At 52.6% G+C, this 22,213-nt stretch overlaps 7 protein-coding genes across 7 annotated transcripts; 1 reads left to right on the top strand and 6 right to left on the bottom strand.

Annotated features, from left to right (window-relative positions):
- Positions 1-1,180: 1,180 nt before the first annotated feature.
- PODANS_1_3940 (uncharacterized protein) lies at positions 1,181-2,680 on the bottom strand (the record flags this gene model as incomplete). Its single annotated transcript, XM_001912561.1, has 1 exon — positions 1,181-2,680. One exon carries the CDS (start codon positions 2,678-2,680, stop codon positions 1,181-1,183), a length of 1,500 nt encoding a protein of 499 aa, XP_001912596.1.
- Positions 2,681-5,442: 2,762 nt separating this feature from the next.
- On the bottom strand, positions 5,443-6,413 carry PODANS_1_3930 (uncharacterized protein; the record flags this gene model as incomplete). The annotated part of the gene is made up of 2 exons (XM_001912560.1): positions 5,443-5,578; positions 5,638-6,413. The coding sequence occupies 2 exons, from the start codon at positions 6,411-6,413 to the stop codon at positions 5,443-5,445; spliced, it is 912 nt and encodes a 303-aa protein (XP_001912595.1).
- A 662-nt stretch (positions 6,414-7,075) lies between these two features.
- Positions 7,076-9,087, bottom strand: PODANS_1_3920 (uncharacterized protein; the record flags this gene model as incomplete). The annotated part of the gene is made up of 3 exons (XM_001912559.1): positions 7,076-7,202; positions 7,255-8,153; positions 8,278-9,087. 3 exons carry the CDS (start codon positions 9,085-9,087, stop codon positions 7,076-7,078), a joined length of 1,836 nt encoding a protein of 611 aa, XP_001912594.1.
- Positions 9,088-10,809: 1,722 nt separating this feature from the next.
- Positions 10,810-11,755, bottom strand: PODANS_1_3910 (uncharacterized protein; the record flags this gene model as incomplete). Its single annotated transcript, XM_001912558.1, has 2 exons — positions 10,810-11,091; positions 11,159-11,755. 2 exons carry the CDS (start codon positions 11,753-11,755, stop codon positions 10,810-10,812), a joined length of 879 nt encoding a protein of 292 aa, XP_001912593.1.
- A 715-nt stretch (positions 11,756-12,470) lies between these two features.
- On the bottom strand, positions 12,471-13,946 carry PODANS_1_3900 (uncharacterized protein; the record flags this gene model as incomplete). Its single annotated transcript, XM_001912557.1, has 1 exon — positions 12,471-13,946. The coding sequence occupies one exon, from the start codon at positions 13,944-13,946 to the stop codon at positions 12,471-12,473; it is 1,476 nt and encodes a 491-aa protein (XP_001912592.1).
- A 953-nt stretch (positions 13,947-14,899) lies between these two features.
- On the top strand, positions 14,900-20,260 carry PODANS_1_3890 (uncharacterized protein; the record flags this gene model as incomplete). Its single annotated transcript, XM_001912556.1, has 2 exons — positions 14,900-17,833; positions 17,945-20,260. 2 exons carry the CDS (start codon positions 14,900-14,902, stop codon positions 20,258-20,260), a joined length of 5,250 nt encoding a protein of 1,749 aa, XP_001912591.1.
- A 992-nt stretch (positions 20,261-21,252) lies between these two features.
- PODANS_1_3880 (uncharacterized protein) lies at positions 21,253-21,764 on the bottom strand (the record flags this gene model as incomplete). Its single annotated transcript, XM_001912555.1, has 3 exons — positions 21,253-21,287; positions 21,386-21,692; positions 21,762-21,764. The coding sequence occupies 3 exons, from the start codon at positions 21,762-21,764 to the stop codon at positions 21,253-21,255; spliced, it is 345 nt and encodes a 114-aa protein (XP_001912590.1).
- Positions 21,765-22,213: the final 449 nt, after the last annotated feature.

Genomic DNA, 22,213 nt, shown 5'->3' with positions numbered 1-22,213 from the left:
CACAACTAAGCTTTTTTCAAATTTTAAAAAACCAAGGGGCAGATGGAGAATAGACCGGGGTGGTGGGGGGTGGGAGAGTAATACCAGTGGCAGATATACAAGGCTAGGGGTTTGGGGAGGGGGGTTTTGAAGCGGATGGAGCCGCATTGGCAGGAGGCGTTCATTTTCGGTTTGGGTTAAGTTGAGAACTGACTGGTTGGTATGAGGATTGTGAGTTAATTGGTTTGGGTGATGGTTCAATGGCGGTATTTGAGATGGTGGGGTTGCTGGGAGAAGGTTGTGTGAGAAGGTCGTGTGGTGAGGCTGTGACAAAGGTGTAAGTGACCCAAAAACAGGGAATAAACCAGAACATGAAAGCAGGAAACAAATCCCATATAAACACCCTACCTCTCCAACTACCTACTACACCCAAAAGTCAAAAGCTGAATCTACACCCCAAGATCTCATCCACTCAATCCCAATAACACAACGCCCCTTCGGATCAGAGCGGTTTCCCACGGCTATCCTTCAATTGATGGCGTGTGCCGTGCCCGAAGACCGGAGAGAGAGGAGGAAAGAATAAAGAACTGTAGCAAAGTGAGGGGTCGTATTCAGTTTTCTAAATTGGTTCTTTCTCAACCTCATCAATTGATTGATTCCGATGAACCAAGAACAAAAGATTTCAAGTAAAAAAAAATACAGCCTGAGGCCCCTCAGACATGTTTATATCATCCCCATTGACCTGCCCCAGGCAATATCCAATGCAGTCATACCTCCTTCCTGACTAATAAAGACCAACCTGCACAACCGTGACTCACCCCTCCCCCTCCCCCCCGCGTCGACAACCACCCCCAACCGCAGGTCAGCATCGCGTGGTCACATGATATCGGATCTCAACTCGCTCTTTTGCTTTGGAAGAAATTCACCAACAGTTGAGACCTTTCATCCCAAAACTCAAACATCTCTTGTTCCATCTTTCTCTCCAAAGCCATAAAACAAGCAAAGCTGTATTGTGAACAACGAAGTCTGGGTATAGAACACTAAGCCGCCAATCTAGCAAAGAGCGGGAAAAGAACATAAGAGAAATTAATCATCAGCCAGTCCAACTCCTCCCAACAACGCCCCGCCTGCTAATAATTACCCATCAAAGCACCCACCTCCCATGATATTTTCACCCTGGTCCCAAACATTTGCAAAGCCTTCACGCAGCAACAGAATACCCCTGGGACCTCGGGCTAGGCCCAGTGTCCTCATCCAGACACCAGTTCTCCAACCTCTTCCCCCAGTCCACAATCCGGTTGTCCACCACCCTCCAAAACACATCCGCCGCCCAAAACACAAATGGCCCAATCATCCACATCCCAAAGAACCAGCTCAACGTGATCTGAGTTGGCGTCTTCACCCCGAAAAACCCCTTTACACCCGCAGCAGGAAGCGCCTCCTTAAAATTCGCATCCCCTGGCTTCCCCCTCGCAGCGATATCAACATGCCCCAGAATCGACGCCTGGATGGTATCCATCACCGGTCCATGCATGATATAAATCGCATAACTGATCCTCCCACAATACTGCGCCAGCCCCCCCTCAAAGAACCTCCTCAGAAAATCCAGCTCCCCCACCGCCCACACCGTACACACCGCGCTCAGCCCAAACCAAAACTTCTGCGGCGCCAAATGATCCATCTCCGCAAACGGCAACGGCGTCCTCTCCAGAAACCAGCTAATCCCCGGCGTCTTATCCGCACTCCTATTCGGCCAACCCCCAATGAACAACCCCACCAGTATCATCACCACCTGCAACCCCTTCACCAACATGCCCGGCCCCATCACCATCCCCCCTTCTTTGGTCCCCTCCCTCTCCCCCTCCCACTCCTTTTGCTTCTTCCCCTCCTGCTTCAGCACGAAAACCTCGGCCAAAAACAAACCCGCCAAAAACTCGAACCCCGCCCACTTCCCACACATCAAACAGTACCCCATCAAACCCAACACACTCCCCATCCTCACATGCAGCTTCACCCGACTGAGCATCAGCACAACCATAAACAACAACATCGAATGCGCAAACTCAATCGGTATCGTCCACAAGTGGATATCATACGCCGGCTTCAAATCCCTATCCCAGTCCCACCCCCAAGTAATCTGGTGAAACACCGCCCCCTTCCACTTCCACACCTCCTCCATCAGCGTCTCCTGCGCCGGACCCAGATACCCCGTCTGCCGGAGACAAAGCACCATAAACGTCGACACCACGCACGGTCCAAACAACCTGAACGCTCGACGGAACGTGGACGACGCAAGGGCAGTGTAGCATTTGTCCAGGTCTCGGGCGTGTAGAGCCTTGATGGGCTTGTACGACAGGGCAAAGCCGGAAATGACAAAAAAGATGTGCACCATTGGTCTGCCGGAGAAGATGATGCGGAAGTAGGGGAGTTGAATAAAAGACGAGGGGCGGTCGACGTTGAGGCCGTGGGAGGGCGTCAGGGCCGAAAAGTTGTTTTCGGTGTAGTGGCAGAAGAAGACGATGATGGAGGCGATGCCGCGGAGGCCGTCGAGGTACGAGGTTGGATGGACGCGGTAAGTTGGTTTATGGTCGGGGAAGAGGCGGTCCGAGAGGAAGGAGGGGAGGAGGGCGAGGAGGATTTTGAAGAGGGTTTGGCGAGGGAGGAAAAGCCTGGGGAGGCTGGCGGTGGGCGGTGATAACATCTTGGTGATGAGAGGCTTGGGCCGCCGCCCTGAGGTTGGAAATGGGAATAAAACAAGCGGTATTGATGGTGAGGTGAAGATTGAACTGAATGAGTGATGTGATGATATACACTGGTGGCAAATTCCGTATCAAAGCGACTGTCAAAGTCTACAAAGTCAGATGGTAGAGGGCTGCCACAGGAAGGTGGCTGCTTGTGTGCGTGTGTATGTACGAAGTTGAGGCCCAGGACGAGGAAAGAAGGGGGGAGCTCCAAGCTGAGCTCCGAGGACAAGGTGTGTTTTGAAGGAGAGCGGGTGGCGGTGTCAGGCGTGGGTAACGTTTGGTTTCCTGGGGATTTGATATGACAAGGTGCGGTGCACCGATTGACCGTCACGCTAATTCGTCGCTAGTTCCAGGGACCATTGTCTCATGGCAGCCGTTGTTAGTGACGTTCCCAGGCTCGAGGCTTGCTGAATCAGGGGTTGGCAAGATTACCGAGCTTGGAAAAGATGTTCCAGGCCCTTGGCTGATCCGCGCGTCGTTGCGTTGCCCTATTCCGGCATGAGTTTCAGCAAACACAATAAAAGCGAAAGCCGCTTGTGAGAGGGCAAGCAGCAAAGTCGGTGTATTGTGTCTCACCGAGCACCTAGTAACTGAACCCTGAAAAAAAAACAGAAGAGGCAGGCAGGTACGACCGACCCATTGCCTCACCTCACCCGGCGGTGTAGCTCCCCCAGGTCTCAGAGGACGGCCCAAAAGACTCCGTCGGACATGCAGGGGCTTCCAGGAGAGGAGGGGAACGGATCGGCCTGTGAAGCTTGATCTGAACTGCAGGTCCCAGGAGAACAACAGGAAGATGCAGGGAGCTGAACATGCAACAATTTCGGAAACGCCACATGAGGAAACGCCTCCAATGATGGTTCTAGCCGCTGACAGCTGAAAAGATTTCATGATGGGTCAGACAATTCTTAAAACAGCGAGCCGTTCTCCTCTGAAGTAGCGTGGCCAGCAGAGCAAGATAGCATCTTCGCCAGTTCGATTCTCATGCTTGTTGTTGTTTGTTGCCAAGTTGCAGGCTGTGCCTTGGGACACGCACAAGCTCCAGAGATCTGCAGCGGAGAATGTTTCGAACGTGTGTGCCGGCTTGGCATATGTCATATTGCCAAGCAGCCCAGCCAGCCCTTGTCGGTTTTTATACTGTAATGTGTGTTGACATTTTAAGAGTACAACAGATGACTATATCTGATTCTATCATACCCACCTGGACCCGATGGTACGGGGGACATGAGCAACCTTCACCTTCTGCGCCTCCTCCCTTTTATCATTCAATCTTTGCTCCAACAGCGTAACCTACTTGCTTCTCCCAGCTTCCGACAGCGTGGAATACATACCCACCGCTATCTCAAGATATTTCAACCCCTTCAGCTGTCTGAGTCCACAATCAACCCACATCCATCTCCGTGCCTGTATCGGCGCCTGCTCTTCAGTGAAACTATCATCCAGCACCTCTCCCCACCACCAATCCGAGACTGGACCCACGGGTCCCTCTTCGTCAGGGTTAATGTGCAGCCTCAGCTCTCTAAGCCCAGGCAATCGCTCGCAAAGACTCCGAAAAGAAGGCAAGGATGCACCCAGGAGATCCTGTTGATATGTGAACATGCGCAAGTATCTCAAGTTGTCCAGCTGCCAAGAAGGTTCTGAGCCAAGCTCAAGCTGCGGGGGCATCTTCAAATCCCTAGGTCGGGGGGCCCAGATGATCACTTTTGCGAACTGGGCCGCTTTGGTGTGTCCTCTCCCGACAACTTCCCCGTCAACTCCAGCCCTGGCCCAACCCCCGAGCTGTGACACCTCGCAAAAACAAATTCGTTTTCCCGAAAGGGCATCATCCGGCACTCGGTGTAAACCTGTCGACAAGTCTGCAGAAAGGCAGTAGGGATATACCCGTGCGGTCGGTAGGGTGATAATAATAATGGCAACTTGTCACGACGACGACCACCACCACCACCATGACGTCTTGACCACCACCCCCTGTCGTCGCTGCCCGTTCTCATCGGGTGTTACAGGCTCGTAGATGCATGGTGATGGCGGCTTCGAGGCTAGTTTCCCCGGGTAGGCACATTCGTCGTTGTGGTAGGTGAGGGGGTTCACGAATAGTATTTGAAGGTAGATCGCGGGCCGGATCTCTTGGGGCAGGGACAAGAGGTGGAAGGTCATGGTGATGAAGGGGGGTATGGCTTGGCGAAATAGAAAGAAAGAAAAAAAGAGAATGTGAAGAACCACACGCTTTCAAGCGTCAGGTTGGCCACCTCGAATAGGGCTTCGGGTTGGCCATCTCAAATAGGGCGATTGGTAGGCAACCAACTGTTGGAAGCAGGGCAACTGAAACTGGTAGGCAACCGTTGGAAGCGGGGTAACACAAAAGTCGGCATAGTATGTATGTCTTACATTGGGTAGGCAAATTATTATATTCCCATATATTAGTTCTGCATACTGCTTCTATGACATGACAATCCTCCTGCGAAGCACTGAAAGTCTTGTTGAAGAGCAATTGCATGACTTCGAAGTTGGGTATTTTCCTTTGATTATCATGACCAGTCCACACCCGACTTAACCTCAGGAGGAAGAAACCTTCCTGATCAAAAGGGGCGTTCAGAGCCACAGCCATCAGCCATCAAAGCCACGCACCTGTCGCCAAAACACCATGTCCCATTCCCCGCTATGCTAGATGAATATATAAACGGCCGCCCCTTTCCCAAAACCAGGAGCAGAGAAACACACCCCACTACCTAGGCGGAAGTCTCTTCACCTGCCCCTTCGCAGGCGCCCTCTTGGACTCGAGCTCTATCCTCGGCGGTAGATCTGTCCTACCCCTAGCATACAACCAAAACAAGTGCTCTGGCTGCACACCCGTATTTCCACTGGAGGCCACCCGATTAGCAAAATAACCAAAAACATGTCAATGAAGCCTACCACGTACCTCGCCTGCTGCACAACCCCCTGCTGTCCCACCCCTCCCCTCCCCCCACCACTCCCATCCATCATAACTAAATCCTCATCCTCTTCTTCATCTTCATCCTCTTCCTCATCATCACTCTCCTCCTCCTCCTCCTCCTCCTCCTCCAACAAATTCCTCCTCAACCCCGTCCTCACCCTCTCAACCCCCATCTCCTGCTCCTCCACAGTATAACTCCTCCCCTCCTGCACATTAATATACTCCTTCAACCCCCTATCAAACAAAAACCAGCAATCCGCCCACTTCTCATTATTCGCCTCCTCATCCTCCCCCTCGTCCCCATCCCCACCCCCACCACCACCCCCCTCCTCATAATCCTCATCATCCCCCCCTTCCCGTCTCTTGTTCCGCCTAGCAATCTCTGCCAACACCGCCTCATCAACCCCCACCTCCCTCGCCCTCTGCATCCCCATCTCCATTTTCGTCTCGATCTCCGGTTCCGGTTTTTTTCTTAGCATCGATGACAAAAAGTCTAGCTGGGTGCGCCCGGGGAAGTTGGTAGACGGGTGGACAGCGATGCGGTGGAACAAGGCTGACTTGTCGGTTAGGATCGACTGGAGGGATAGCAGCGAGGTGTGGATTATTGCTGCTGAGGCCTGGAGGGATTCTTGGGAGGGGAGGGGGTAGGTGAGCGCCATGTTGCGGTGGGCGTTGGAGAGGTTGAGAGATAGGGTCGCGAAGCGGTTGCGGAGGAGGTCGAGGTGTTTGAGGTCTTCGGGGAGGAGGTTTAGGGAGGCCATCTTTGGCGGTTGAGGGAAAAGTGGTTGTGGTCAGTGGATGAGTGTTGCTGTCGCGGGAAGTTGGGTATTGCGCTTTCGCGCTGCTGTTTGCGCGAGATCAAAGGTGATGAGTGCGGATTGGTAAGGTGGGGGTGGACTTGGATGTGGGAAGGGTTAGATATTGGTGGTGAGAGTTGGTGATTTCTACAGTCGGGATTTTGTTGTTGCGATCAAAATATGGAAAAGTTGAGAAGCGCAATTGATGATGATGGTTAAGTTCGCGATTCTGTCGCGCGCGCGGGGGAGCTTGAGCACAGGCCCGGGTTGTCGCTTCCTTATTTGGCTAGCGCAGATCTCTAGCCTACTTTATTTTCAGGCAGCTAGCTCATCAAGGTTCTCAATGGTTGCTCTCAACATCATCAACGCTGATACATATACGGTCTACCAGTGCAGATTGCATGATCGGTTGTATTTTTTATCAGCATAACTGACAAAGAGTAATGCTAGCACGCTCGCCAAATTAAACATGTCCCAAGATGCCTTCGCGTATATCGTCCACCTTAACCATTCGAACCTCCATCGTGCGCCCAAGAGCAAAACTCGCTATGAGAAACCGGGTTGAACCACATCCTCTTCATCACCGTCGTAATAGTTGAAGCGCCACCAGCACATGTCGACAGAGTTTACTGCCCGTGAGATCCAGCTTGATCAGTCACGATCCTCGATCCTGTCTCCCGGCCGGACTCATCCACAGCCGGGTACCGCGCCCGCCTCTCGAGGTCATCCAGAGGAATATGCGACCGGATATACCTATCACAACAGATTAGTACACATCCTCATCACGCCAGAGAGAAGAACTTACTTCTCCCTCCCATCATCAATCGGATTGTAATCCCAACTCTCAAACCTCCCCTTCGTCAACGCCCCCCAAACCAACCTCCTCTTCCTCTGACTATGCAACACCTCCTTCGTAATCCCCTCAAAATCCCACTTCTCCCTCGCCTCCCTCTCAAACGCCTCAAAAACCTCTTTTGTTTCTTCATCCGTCCTCACCACCCCCTCCTTCACCAAATCCCTCAACTCGAGCGGATCCGCCCTCAAATCAAACAACTGACTCCCATCCGCCGGGCAAGTCACATACTTCCACCTCCCCCTTCTGATCATCATCAGCGGCCTGACCGTCCCCTCCCCAGTATACTCCGCAAAAACCTCATCATGCCCCCCCTCCCTCCCCTCCAGATGCGGCAGCAAACTCCTCCCATCCATCGGCAACAACGCCCACGGCTTCGTCCCCACCAAATCGCACATCGTAGGCAAAATATCCAACGTGCTCACATTCTGACTCACCCTCCTCGGCTCGAACCTCTTCGGGTAGCTCACCAGAAGCGGCACACGCACCGAGCTCTCAAAATACGACATCTTGTACCACAGCCCCCTCTCCCCGAGCATGTCCCCGTGGTCGCCAGAAAAGATCACAATCGTGTCCTCGTCGAGCTTGAGCTGCTTGAGCAGGGTGAGGAGCTGGCCGAGGCAGTCGTCGACGTACGAGACGGCGCCGTAGTACGCCCTCCGGGCCCGCTTGATTTGCTCGTCAGAGAAAGGATTGTCCCACAGGTCGCAGACTTTGAGGAGGCGTTTGGAGTGGGGGTCTTGGTCTTCCTGGGGAATGGTCACGCGGGGGAGGTCGATGTCGACGTTTTCGTAGAGGTCCCAGTACTTTTGCTCGATGGTGTAGGGGTCGTGGGGGTGGGTGAGGGAGACCTGAGAGTGGACGTTAGCACACCGTGTAGTTGGAATGACCAGTCGTTTCCCCATATTGTCCCCCCCCCCTCCCCTCTGCGACCCAACAGCCACTGGCCGAGTAGTCATGTGCAGCGCATCATGCATACCACATGATAACCACCTCCCGGGTCCCGTGGGGGTCACTCATACACCCCGCCCCCCTCCCCGAAACAAAAACACGAACGTGGCGCAGGGTTAAACTCACCGTCAAAGCAAACGGCCTCCTTCCCCCCTCCCCCTCCCTAACAAAATCATACAAAAACTGCCTACTCCTATACATAACCTCCTCATCATAATCCAGCTGATTACTCCTCACACAGCTCCCCGCCTGCAGTACACTGCTCGCGTTATGATACCACTCCAGCCTCGTCTCCGGCTCCTCCCAGTTCGGCACCCACCCAAAATCCCCCGGATAAATATCGCTCGTCAGCCTCGTCTCGTACCCATGCAGCTGATCCCCGACAAAATGCATCTTGCCCGCCAAAACTGTGTGGTACCCCTTCAGCCGAAGGTAGTGGGCATAAGTCGGGATATCGCTTGATATCTGGGCGGCATTGTCAAACGCTCCTATCTTCATGGGGAGCTGCCCCGTGATCATGCTCATTCTTGAGGGGCCGCATAACGGGGAGGGGCAGTAGGCTGAGTCGAACTGGACTGATTTTGCAGCTAGGGCGTCGAGGTTGGGGGTGAGGATTTGGGAGGTGGGGTTGTACATCTTGAGCAGAGGGGCGGCTAGCTGGTCGGCCATGACGTAGAGGATGTTGGGGCGTTTTTCTCCATCATGGTGGCCGTTGGGAAAGTAGTGGCCGTTGCTATTGGAAGCTGTTGTTCCGCGGGTGCTGTTGATTGGTGGTGGTGGTGTTGGTGATGGGGTGCTGTCAGCGCCGGGGAGGGAGTTGAGATCGGGTGACATGGTGATGTATCTATGTCTCTCTCGACGAGTAAGATGTCAAGGTGTGTGAATAAGCTTGCTTCTGGGGGGTTTGCTTGTGGTCCTCCCACGTATCTCAAAGTATCTAATTCAGCCCTAGAGATGTGGTGGCCTCTAGGATTGCGTAAGAAAGCCTCGCCAAGAATTTGCCCAATATCAAGTTAGGAAACTTTCAACCGTGTGTAAGTGGACCAAATAGGCAATAACTTCTGTGAATGTCGATGGTGGCGTTGTTCTTGTTCCCGTGGGGGAAATATGTCACAAACTAGCGTAGAAAAAAGAAGGGGGGAAAACGAAAAGAGAACCCCCCACGAAGAACGTGAAAGGGGGGTATAAACGTCTCAGGAAAGTGTGTGTGGATGGCAGGTCAGATTGCTCGCAAGATCACGCAACCGCTCTTCTTTGACGCAATCGTGGGACAGCTTATCGATATTGCGCCATCGAGAGACGGGATGAGAAAAGCACAGGAAGGGGCGCCCACTCCAATTTATTTCACAGTACTAAGCATTCCAAAAACCTCCTGTCAAGTTGTCAATGCGCAAGCACACACCCCCCCCCCCCCAAAAAAAAAAAAAGGAGCTCGGGGGGACCGCTGCCATGCAGCAGACCATTCGGACGGGGGAAAGAGAGATAGTGGACCTGCGGTTTCGCTGTAGTGTGATCCTTGGCGTTGCTGGCAACAGTTTCTTCAAGAGCCAGACCGCTCGCTACCTTTCCTCCTTCCAGGGGGTCAAGAGAAGTTATCGTTGCTGATGGTGAAACTTTCTCGTAAAAAGGCGGCGGTGAAGGGCCATGAGTGGTGGGCATGTCCCAAAGGGTGGTCAACAAAGAAGATGGAACAAGCCGAAAACCTGCAGTCATTGAACAAATTCCATGGCGTTGATCATGCACCACCCCAGAAACCCTATTGTCGTTCCCTATCAGACCCTTTCGGCGGCTGCTGATGCAACATGGACTTCCCAGATCATGTCCCTTATCTTTGATGGCGAACCCAGTCAAGGATCAATAATTTTTGCAGCTTGCATTGTGTGCCTATGCAAATCTCTGCGGGGAATATCGGGGTCCAATCCGAAGCCGAATGAGGTCTGGACCACAGACACTTTCATGCCCCAACCACTTTCGATATCTCTCGTGATCTGCTTCTGTCGTCTCTTGCATACGACACTCCGCTCACCGGAGCCGCGGGGCTCTTCCGGAACATCTGCCCGATACATAGACTCGGAAGTCCGTGACAAGCCGTTTTTCTCGCTGCAGTCTCCCGGACCCCATGTCGAAAAATTGGACCATGGTCTGAGGTGTTTCGTAAAAAGATATGTCATTCATATGAGCCCGTCACTTGACCATTTTCCCTGTGTCGCTGTCAAAGAACCCTTATCATACATAAAAAGAAAAACCAATGGAGCAGAAAACCAAAGAAACGCTGCGAATATGGACACCATATCGCCCGAACAACAGCTCCGGCAACCCACATCACCCAAAGAACAGACCCAATGGCTACCAAGAGAAACCATTGAAAAACCCTGAAAGGGAGCACGATAGCTGGAAGAAGCCCGGTAATAAATGAGGTCACCCAAACGAAGCCGCGATGGTGAATTTGACCGCCCAAAAGCAAAACCCAACAATGGTACAAAAGACGAGGCATCCAGCAGTGCGTTTCATGAAAAATCTATGAGCTGGATACTCTCGAACAAAGGGATCCAGCTCCTAACCACGGCGGCGAGTCGTGGGGCCCTTGCTGCGAGGTCTCGCCGTCGAGGTCGCCGCAACTTCAGCGTATGAAGGGGCGAGAGCGCTGTTGGGGGGAAGGGCCTCCTTGCGCTTGCCCTGGGCCTTCGCCGAGGGCGCATTCCAGTAGTACACCATCTGGAGCGCCAACACCAAGTTGAGTGCAAAGCCAGCCACGAAGCTGTAGAGGATAACCTTGTCGTCCACCTCTTGAATTGTGGTAAAAATGCGGGTGAGCGAGCCGAGGAGGTAGTTGAAGACCTGTTCATTCACCGCCGTCAGCATATTGTTCTCCCATCTTGACACTGCAACCGCCGAATGAACTTACAGTGAAGGCACTGAGCTGCCCAGTACCTCCCTGGCTCCAAATGGCCGCGATCTGGGGGATCTTGCTGGCCACACTCATGCCCCCAGCTCCAACCTGCAACCAACCCAGCTCCTTCATGCCCAAGGTCTGCTCGTTGAAAAGCGTGACGGCGCTGGCCGCCAAAGCAGCAACAAACAGACCCGCCATGCTGGCCTTTCCACTGTAGTGCAGGACCAAAACTGTGATGAGCACGTTCTGGGCGAGAACCATGGCCGTCTCGCCATAAGTGCTGAAGGGGAACCCGTTCCGAACATTGTATGCCAAGCTGATCAGGTACGACGAGGTCTCGAGCAGGTAGGCGAGGAAAGAGACTCCCGAGGCGGACTTGGACTTGACAAGCTTCACAATTTGCGGCACCTTGACGATCGCTGAGGCGCCGACAATGCCAATTCCGAGACCCTTGCTAATCGCGTACTTGAGGCATTCGGTGTCCTCCACGTCAATATCGAGAAGCAGAGATTTGTAGCATTTCCCCCCAATGATCGAGACGCCCAGGTCCCGAATCGGGGCAGGGAGGTTGTGGGTTATCGGTTGGAGGGCGGTGCGTACGGCGTCCATTTGGTTGTACTGAAGAAATAAACAATAAACCAATGAATAAACTATCGCCTGAAATGACCGTATGTAGTAAGAAGAGAAGAGTAGTGGGTTGTAATCTTCGCAAGCTGCAGCTGTCAAAAAAAGAGCTGTTGGGCTGGAAAGTTGAAGGTAATTTGAACGCGACGGAAAAGTGCAACGTCATGAAATCACCAGTTTCCCCGAGGGAGGAGCTCCACACTCTTCGGGACCGGAGACCCACTTTATCGTGCCAAGCCCGGACTCCTTCCTTGACCACAGCCGGAAGGGAAGGGCCGGAGTGCAAGGAGCAAATGTGGCAGATTATCCAAAAAGCCAAAAGGAACTGAACGTATCGGGGTTCGAACCCGGGACCTTCTCAGGGAGCATTGTATCATTCGAACCCTTTCACCTGTCATATCATTGTAACAGTTTCAAGGCAACGAACATTTTGCAGCCGAGACGTCTTAACCACTAGACCATACGTCCTGTTTTGTTATTACATGGGACCAATCTGGATCTTATAAGCTTCGGTTTCAGGTATCGTGGTTGCCTAGGTAATGCTCCTGTTCGTCGACGAATAAACAGATATGTCTGAAACCAGTGCCAGCTGTTGGATAATGTTGCCGTCAACAACCATCATCCCGAGATGAGGTTGCTTGCCACCTGAACTATCCCCCGTTCCCCTCTTCACAGCCAAGCTACTCCAAAAGCACCCATACTATTTGTCGTCAGGGAGCTCCTCGAACCGTCCCTCCCGCATGGCCTGCTCCACGGGATTCTGCACATCGATGATGCCGGTCTGCTTAAGCCTTTCAAACAAAACAAATAACCTCTCCGCTTCCCTCTCCTTCTCCTCATCCGTCATCTCTGGCAGCTCAGATACCCTTTCTGTATCCAAGAACTGCCCAGTGATGGGGTTGATCGGCCTCTTGATCTCCCTCACGCCATCCTCGCCTTCCACTTCAGTCTCGCCGCCCTTGTTGAGCTCCTCCGGGGTGAAGCTGATGTTGTTCTGGAACAAGAAACCAGAAGCATATCCATAACCAACATTCTTGACAAATTTGTGCGGGTCCCTATTCGACAAGTCAAAATACAAGTGTGCAATCGCTTTGCCTAGCTCTGGGGCTTCGGGGTTGGACCAGTTCTTCAAGAGGTGGCCCTGCAAGGTGTCAGCCTTGCCGAGGGCGTCTTCGCGATCTTTCTCTGTTGGCAGGAGAGCAGACTTAATGGACTGCTTGACGGAGGCCGGGGCATGCTCGTAGACCAGGGAGAGGGCGCAGACCAGAGGAGTGACGATTTGCTCGAGATCTGGGTTCTTGTAGGCCTTGATAGAGAGCGAAAGGAGCTTAATGAGGCGGTCCGAGAAGCTGGACGGTGAGCTGTCGGGGTAGAGGTACTCCTTCGCGGTTGGGGTTGAGAGGTCCAGGTTTAGGACGGCGTTGACTGCGGGTCCAAACGGCGGCCCAAGAGGGGTCTTGGTGTGGGGGGAAGGTAGGTCGAGACTACACAGGATAGTGATAATATGAGGAATTGCTGGTTCGAAAGAGGCGAGGTGATTAGGAGAGAATTGGCTGACGTTGAAGGTAAGCTTGAGGGTTTCTTCTAGGGCCATTGGATCCATAGGATTTGCAGTGGTCGATCTGTTTGTCGAGGAAAGTCGTTTGGCATGCCTCGCGAGGTGATTGGCTATGGAGTCCGCCAGGCCATGCTGTGTAATGAGCTTGGGGAGATCGATATTGGTGTTGTATGTGGAGATAAGAAGCAGCCTAGCCACAAGAAACTCATCGTCGGAGTTATCCTCCTTCAGCTTCTCACTTGCTTTGGCCGCATATCCAGTGTCGACGAATCTTTGTCGCGTCTCTGGTTCAAGAAGAAGAGTATTGCAAAGTATCCTGAGGGCGCCGCGCGAGGTGTTGACTGACGTACTGTCAAAAGCATGTCTGACTAGCGTCTTGATGCCTTCCTTGGTGAAGATAGGATCTGCACAGTTGGGGTCCCGGCCATATATCTTCAGCTCCTCAAGGATCGACTCTCGTCCTATTTCAAACTTGTTAGAGGCAATCTCAAGAGCTGCTGGGAAGATAAACCAACGTTGAGGTGCTAGGGAGCTGGTCTCAAGATCCTCTGTCAACGACCCCAAAAGCTGCTTCACAGCATCTAGTTTAGCTACCGGAGTCTTAGCCTTTGCGTTCATCAAGTAGCAGCCCAGAGTTTCCCTTACCAGGCCCTGTAAGTCTTCCGAAAGAAGCAGATTGTGCCATAGCGACTGTGATAAAGTTGGAGATTTATTCTAGGATGGGTTGTTGCAACAATAAAGAACCACTCCAAAAGCTGGGTACCCCTCTTTAAAAAATGACCTGGCTGACGAGAATTTGTGCTGGCGTGTAACTTGAGATGCGGCAATAAAATATAGGAAGAAAGTGGAAGCAAGCTTTACTCATGAATGGTTTATACCGATTCCCAAGATGCCCATACTGGCGGTCTGAAAGTGAAAGAGCGTCGTCGACAACTGGGTGGGGCTATTTCAAAGGCAACTGTCAAGTACAAGGTACATAGATACATACATAGCCGTCGCTAGGAAAACACTGACTAGACCCTCCAAGCCGGCCTTGTTCAAGTTTGGTATTGATGAATGGAGACTCCAGACCAGATGCAATTAATTTCCAGCAATGTGGAAACCCGCAGTGGAATATATGATCTTTTCATCAAGTTCAATTGTTACATGGTACAAGTACCTGTTGGAGAGATGCATCCCCAGAAAAGATGGGGGCTGAATGTGGGGCCTGTCACCTTTGACAAAGTGCAGTCGCGACCTGACGCGTCCAAGGACCAGGGGAGACATGGCGCGACCGCGTTAAAAGTCTTAATTGCCCAAGGTCTTCCAGCGGCTCAACCACATAGACACATTTGCTGTGCGACCAAAGCCGACATCACGCTCCTTACCGTCTTTTTGTTGCTGGGCCGCCTTTTCATCGCCGCCATCGCCAGTTCTGTTTTCTAAATGTGTCTGCCATTTTGTCAGTCTTCGGTATTCAGGTGACGGGTCGCCAGGTCTTTGGGTTTCTGGGTCTTTGGATTTCTGGGTCTTTGGGTTGCTCTCCATCGCTCTCGGCGCAGAGCCTCTCTCGACAGTTCGATCCGCCGAACATGTCATCTCCTGCCATCCTATCTACCGCCCTCAGTATTCTGCCACCACGACCCCCAACTCCCCCGAGAGAAACACACCATGAGCCTTCCGTCCCATTCAACCATACTCTTGGCTCCCTCCAGTCCGTCCACACTCCACCGGGCCATCAGTCCCCAAGCTCCTCTACCACAACGAACTCGACCTCGCGCCGCCGCAAGAAGGTTGGGTTCTCCGCCCAAACCGAATATAAGGAGGCTCCTGTCTACGGGGAAGGGGGTGCAGTGAAACAACATCCTACGCCGGTTTCCCTCCCTCGAAGTGCGTCCAAGCCCATCAAATCGATTCTTAAAATCACAAACCACGCCCCAAACCTTCTCGACCCATCCAGCAGCAACCCCTGCGATCCATCCAACCCGAAAGTCAACCTTGCCGCCATGCTCGAATCCACAATCCAGCAACTGGCCGGAGGCGACCGCGAGTCGAAGGTGGATTCATACGAGATGTTGACCCGGGCCCTCAAGACATCGAATAACCTACCAGACCGCGTGGCGTTGCAAGAGAAAATGGGGCTTTTCATGCAGTTTATTCAGAGAGATATTGTCTCTAGGACCTCGGAATCTGCTCTGGACTCGATACTTGTGAACCACGCCCTCAATATGCTCATCACATTTCTTCACTTTCCCGCGATAGCCTCGTCCATAAGCAATGATTTTGGCATTTTCATTGTCGACCACTGCATTCGGTCCTTCGAGGACCCTGACACTCCCAAGGATATCGCCCGCCGTCTTATGCAGGTTTTGTCCGTGCAAAACTTCCCAGCAAAAGTCATCACGGCAGAAAGAGTTGGGAGAATAGTGGCATCATTGCGCCGGATCGAGGAATATCTTACAGGCAAGAGCATCGTCCTGTCCCGCATCTTCATTTACCGGAAGCTGGTCAAGCAATCGAGGCAATACATGATAGTTCATTCAGACTGGCTGATGGATCTATTTACCGATATGCTCAGTAATCTGAAGGAAATTCGATCATCGGCTATCTCTTTTGGTCTCGAACTGGCCTTTACTATCGGACACGACAAGGCGTTATCGAGAAAAGTTGTTGAGATTTTCAATACCAGTTCTGGGGACCAAAAGTATATCCAGTACTACTATGAGAGGCTCCAGGCTATGATCAAGGAGAAACAAGACTCTGTAGTGGTTCCAGATATCTGGAGTGCGGTCCTACTACTGCTTCGCATTCCTCTAGAAAAGTGGGAGCATTCGCGCTCCTGGCTTCTTCTCATTCAGGGCTGTTTCAACAGCACCGACTTTGCCACCAAGATCGCCGCCAACCGTGGCTGGAACCGTCTTGTTTACTTTGTACAAACCGACGATCGGTCGTTTAACAAGAACATCTCGACGCTGGTCACGCCCCTGACAGGGCAGTTGGGGAGAAAAGGTCCTGGAAAGATGACCGAGGAGCTGCGGCAGGCAGTGTTTGGGTCCATCTGCAATCTCCTGTACTACACGTTCAAACCGAACACCAGCACAACACTTCTGGATCGATACTGGGATTGTAGTGTCAAGCCTATCGTTGAGAAGCTTCTCGACCCGGCCTCCGAAGCTGCCGCCGACAACCTTCAGCAAGCCACTGCCATCCTCGCTGGACTGTTTGACAGCACGACGCCGCGGAGATGGAAGGAAGACCGCATTCAGGACAATACACATCTGAAGCCGAGCGAACTTCCGCCTCTTGATTCGAAATGGGTCCGACACAGTGTTGGGAAGGTCTTTCCTCTGGTAGGAAACATTCTTGAGCGAAACTTCATTGCTCTCGCCCAAACGAACACCACGACATACAAGCTTTGGGAGACTTTGGTGGTTACTGTTGCTTCTGCCGCGGCTAAGGAGATCAAGGTATCAAAGGATACCACCAGCTTTGTTACAGAATCTTTTAATATTTTGCAAACCGTGTGGAAGCAGGGGGTTCCCGAGGGGAAGGGACCAGAGTTCCTTCTCGCTGCACAATCGTACTTGAAGCTTATGTTCAACTCTCTGGGGTCATTGCCGTTTACCGAGAAGCCCAGCAAAGCTCAAGGGGCCTTGAAGGCCCCTCTCTACACGCTCTTCTCTAGCTTGTCAACACTCCCACCTGGTGTATTGGACGATCAGGATTATGCGGATTTCCTTGGTCAAATTTTTGCCCCTTTCTTCGCCTCAAAGGCCGACAAGGCAAAGATGGACCTGGCACAAGATCTCCTTGCAACCATTCCCCAAGAGACACCTCGCCCTTGGGGAACGTGGCTGCTTGTTGCTGAGCAGATCACTCCTTGGCTCGATCCACAACACCACAGTCACCACTCAACAGGATCTGGGACTGATACTCCGGTTGGCAATGAATACCGTGACATTGTCAAGGTACTCGAACGCGGCATCAGGTCGACTCCGAGCCTCCCCTGGAAGCCTTGGGAGTCTTTGTTCTATGCGCTATTCGAAAGAGTACGGGAAGAGACTGGAGATGCAGGAGTAGCGATAGTTATCGTTGAGCCCCTATCCAAGGCTTTGATGGACCAGATCACTCTCGGGGGAACTGGAGGCGCGTTGCTCCCGAATACTCTGAGATGCGTGGCTGAACTCATCTCCGTTGCAACACAGCCACGGGACCGGCAAGCTGTAGATGCAGCCCGGCGGCGTCTTTGGGGTACTGCTCTTGCTGGATCTCGTTCTTCCTCTTTTGACACGTTTGACAACCTCTACAAGGCTGCCAGCGAAGCTTTGGTAAACAGGTATACCACATTTGACACCACCGATACCGATCCGACTATCCATCTTCTCAAGGAAGTTGGTGGCTTCTTTGACAGGTGCAATCGCCAGTTGTTCCTGAGAACATTGGCCACTCTCCAGGATGGTATCATCCCCTGGCTTCAGGACAGCAATCGACAGCTTAGCAGTCAGACTGCTTCTGTCTCTGCTGCAGTGAGTACACACACCCCGGTACTTTGTTGCTATGTTACTAACAATAAGTAGACCAAAACCCTCTGGGATAAATTAGCCTCGTTGATCACTGAGATCGAGCAGCCAGCTCAGCAACTCGACTTTCTTGAGCGGTTCTTCTGCGCGTCTTTTGCTTCTAGTCATCGGTCCATTGTCAACTCTGCCGTTTCTTTGTGGAATACGCTGTTTGAGAAGGTTGGGCATCTGGAGTACCCAGAGGACCTCAAAGCATCACTCATCCAGATGCAACTTCATACCGCCATTGTTTTGCCAGGTCTCGAAACTGTCAGCTCCCAGTTTGCAGGCCAGCAGCAAATGCTGTTTACTGAGTCGTCCGAGGACTTCAGCCTGCCGAGGATGTCCACTCGATCTAGCAGCCGACGCGGAACTCCGCGGGCAACCTCGTCACCAGCGAGATCACCAGCGTCTACTCGGCTTACCCCGTCGACCAAGCGCCGTGTCGACACATCACCTGTCAGAAAGCTGGCTGCTGCCAATCGTCGGAAAGCAGCGCCAAAACTTAGACACGATGATTCACAGATCCAATTTGCAGCCATTGGCCCTGCCGCTACGGAGATGAATGCACTCGAGTCACAGGCATTGACTGAAAGACAGAAGGAAGTGCGCGAACGACAGAAAGAGAACGCTGCTCTTTTCCCTGAGATCAGGTCGAGCCCAGGCAGGTCAAGGAGACATGCCACAACAACCGAGGAAGGGACATCTCGGGCTCCAGAGAAGATCACAACACCCCAAGCGGCCACCCCTCAGCCAGATGCTCGGTTTGATGAGTATGTCTCGTCAACGCCGACCCCACGCCGAGGGCAGCCGTTGATGATTCCGGGACACGACATGACTGATCCGCCTTCATCACCTCCAGAACCGAGACGCAATCCGCTAGCTGCTGAGATAAGGTCAAGGTCTGCTAGTCACAGCTTGCTTGAGGAGTGGCAGTTCTCTTCCTCGCCAATCTCAGGGTCACCTCTTCCTTCCCGCCATGCTGTCCCCGATCCATCGGGTCAAAGTGGTTTTGTCACCGTGGTATCACTTCCCGCCCTTTCTCCTCAAAAGTCCGTCGCTGGAGAAGAAAAGGAGGAGGCACGGCTGCCAGGGGAGGATGGTGATCACATGGACGTTGACTCTACCAATGGGTCCCAGCTTCCGGGACTGACTGAGCAGGAACGACACTCAACACCGCCCCAGGCCGTGCAAGGTCCTGCTCGTCAAAATCCCGAGCCTAAATCGGATGAAGTTTTTGTGGACGCACGCTCAGGTCCTCTTCCGACGAGCCTTAGCCGAGCAAGGCGGTCCGCAGGGCCAGCTCAGTCGACTGCCCCGGCAACGAGCCAACGCAGCAATGCAGATAACACCTCGTTCGAAGTCAGCGAGCTCGACGAGAGAAGTCTGCTCCGATTGGTGGTTGAATTGGACAATGCGCGAGTGGACAGGCAAGAGTATCACCAATCATCTGCCTCCCCCGACTACACGGGGCCTAAGGCGGCCCCTCGGGAGTGCATTGTGGTTGGTGATAGCCCCAAGAAACTCGGCAAATCTATCCCTATAATACCACCAGTCACCAGAAGACTCACCAGGTCAAGCTCGGCAGCATCACCAGAGCTGGAAACGATCCCTAGCTCGCAGCCAACGGGACCACAAAGAGGCCGGCCGCGCAAGAGAAAAAGAGGATCTACCAGAGCGCAGGATCCTAGCAAGAGAACGCGTCTCGAGTTCACCGAGACGCCGCCGCCGGTGGAGGAGCACGAGGTCCCAGACAGCCAACCCCGGCGAACACAGGCACCTCAGCAAGTTGCTGCTCCTGCGGAGGTGAAGGCCGAGGAAAACCCGCATGAGCAGTCCATGTCGGAGATTCCCAGCTCCTCCCTTGAATTGTCAAGTCCTCCGGTGTCTCCTCTTGTAGAAAACACGACAGCCCTCGGCTCACCCGAACTCGACAGCGGAGCAGCCATGGACATGGAACACCACCACCTGCATCATGACCCCCCCACCAGCGACGACGACGAGGTTCAATCCCAGATTGCGCTCGAGTCCTTTAGCGCTAGTCAACGTCTTGATGACGACGATGAAGAAGAGGAGGAGGAGGAACCCACCAATTCTGTCACCCACCCACCAGCAGCAGAAGAAATGCAACTTGGTGAACAACAACAACGAAAAAAAGAAACCAGCCCGGCCTCCACTGTGGAGGCGAGCGCGGAAGAAAGGGAACGACATTTGGAAGACAGCAAGGAAGAAGAAGAGGACCGGGCAAAGGCCATCATGAGGATGTTTCGAGGGGGGTTGGACACGCTGAGGTCGGCGAAGCTGTCGATGGAGGAGGTGTATGAGATTGAGGATATGTTTAGGGATATGAGGAGGGAGTTGATTGAGGCGGAGAAGAGGGCTAGAAGTAACTGAGCAGGGTGCTTGTGATTTTGTCAATAATTTCTCCTGGGTGCACAGTTTTGGCGTTTTGGTTTTGGGTTAGGTGATCTCATGGCGTTTTATTGATGGTTGGGTTTATGGTGTTTAAGGGGTTAAAGGCGGGTTGGATACATATTTTGTATCTCTGTTTTGTTTCCTTTTTGTATCAACCAAATACCTGTGGTGGTGGGGGGGGGGGGGAGCAATGAAGAAAGAATGTGTATAAGAAACGGGGAGCTGTAGGGATAGAAACAGAGGAGAATGGCGTGAAAAGGGAGAGAGAGATAGTCATATATACCCGAGGGTTTACAATTCAAGCGATCAAGATTTATTCGACCAGTTTGAGGAGCAGATTAATCACATGGTGAGCTTCTGGATTCAGGGTTCTACCTGGTGGACGTCATAAATACCTTTGTATAATCACCGTTATTGATTCTGTCCCGAGGCTTCTCCCAACGATAGCCTCATATGGAACCTGCTTATCTCCCAGCACAAGCAACCATGTCCACAAGCCAAGAAGAGCAACATCATCTAAATGGCATTCACAACAGAACAAGGTCCATCATTCAGCCACTTACAAACAAATTTACATTGTACACATTTGCAAAAAAAAAACAAGAAAAAAAACACATCCACGAAAAGACTAAAACAAGATGCCTTTTGGCCATCTCACCATCCGTTCGACCCATTATCTCTCTCTTCCTCCCCTTCCCCGCGTTCCCTAGGTATATGTAATGTATGTTGTGAACGCCGCCAAAAACAAAATTGTCACCCACCATCCCCAAGTTCACCACCCTTTTTGGCCCAGTGATTTTCAGTCCTCATGATGGATTAAGAAATGTTTCTCTTCCTAAACACCACCCTTGGAGTCCCTGTTCCGTGAGCCTTTTGTCTTCATGATACCCAAGCCGCCACCAGATCCACCGTCCCTCTTCATCTCGTATCCTCAGATCATCGTTGGCGTCATCGAGTGAGGTGTCAGGAATTTAGCTCGAGAATTTCCTCGTAATCTTGGCGATAACTATTCCCCTTGTTGTCAGCCAAAATCCCACATCCAAAACACCAGTCCAAGCTCCCCCTTCCACCACCCCTCATACGAACAAAAAAGGAAAAACTCACTATGCAAAGCAACCACACTAAAAATAAACACCAAGCTCAACACCAGCACAACAACCGGATCAACCTTGAGCCCGGGGCTCTCGTCGGTATACAGCCTCAGCATGGTGCTGCTCGAGCCTCCCGCGCCCGCAGCGCGGGTGCTGTTGGGTCTGGCATTGGCGATCTTCTCCTTTTGGTCGGCAGCAGCACGGCGGCGGATGGCGGTGCGGGCGCCTCCTGGAGGGGGGGGGGGAGGAGGGAGGGAGAAGGTTGAGAAGAATGATGGGAAGAATGTGGGGGAGGAGGGGGAGGAGGCGCGGGGGGAGGACTATTTCTTGTTAGTATCGTCATCATCTTCATTGGGGGTGGTGGTGATGGGGGATGGGGAGGGAGGTACCATTGTTGGTGTGGTGTGGTGTGGTGTGTGGGATTAAACTTGGTAGAAATCAATTGAAAACGTCGAAAAGGCCGAAAGAAAAGGCGTCGACGGTGATTGTGGTGATGAGTAGTGGTGGTGGTGGTTGATGACGAAGAAAAAAGAGAAAGTCAAAAGTCGTCGCGGTTGGTGAAATTGGCCAGCAAGCAACAGCACCAAGCTGTCCTAGCGAGCACGTCGCCCGATCTGTCCCCTAATTGCTACAGCCTGGCCCGTGCGCGTCAATTGAGGCCACGGTTTGGAAAGAGTGCAGGGGACCGTGGGGACTGCAGGGGCTTGGCGGGGAGTGGCGCACAGGCCAGTGCAAGGTCAATCAGTGGATTTAACCTCAAGTTGCTCTTACATGAGAGAGTGATGAATTAAAGATGGTCTGACTGATACAGTTCTAGTGGGTGTCTGGTGTGGGTGATCTT

Source organism: Podospora anserina, chromosome 1 (genome assembly GCF_000226545.1).
Source record: "Podospora anserina S mat+ genomic DNA chromosome 1, supercontig 1".
Lineage (NCBI taxonomy): Eukaryota > Fungi > Ascomycota > Sordariomycetes > Sordariales > Podosporaceae > Podospora > Podospora anserina.
The sequence above is the reverse complement of the archived record's forward strand: the minus strand, read 5'-3'. Positions and strand labels throughout refer to the sequence as shown.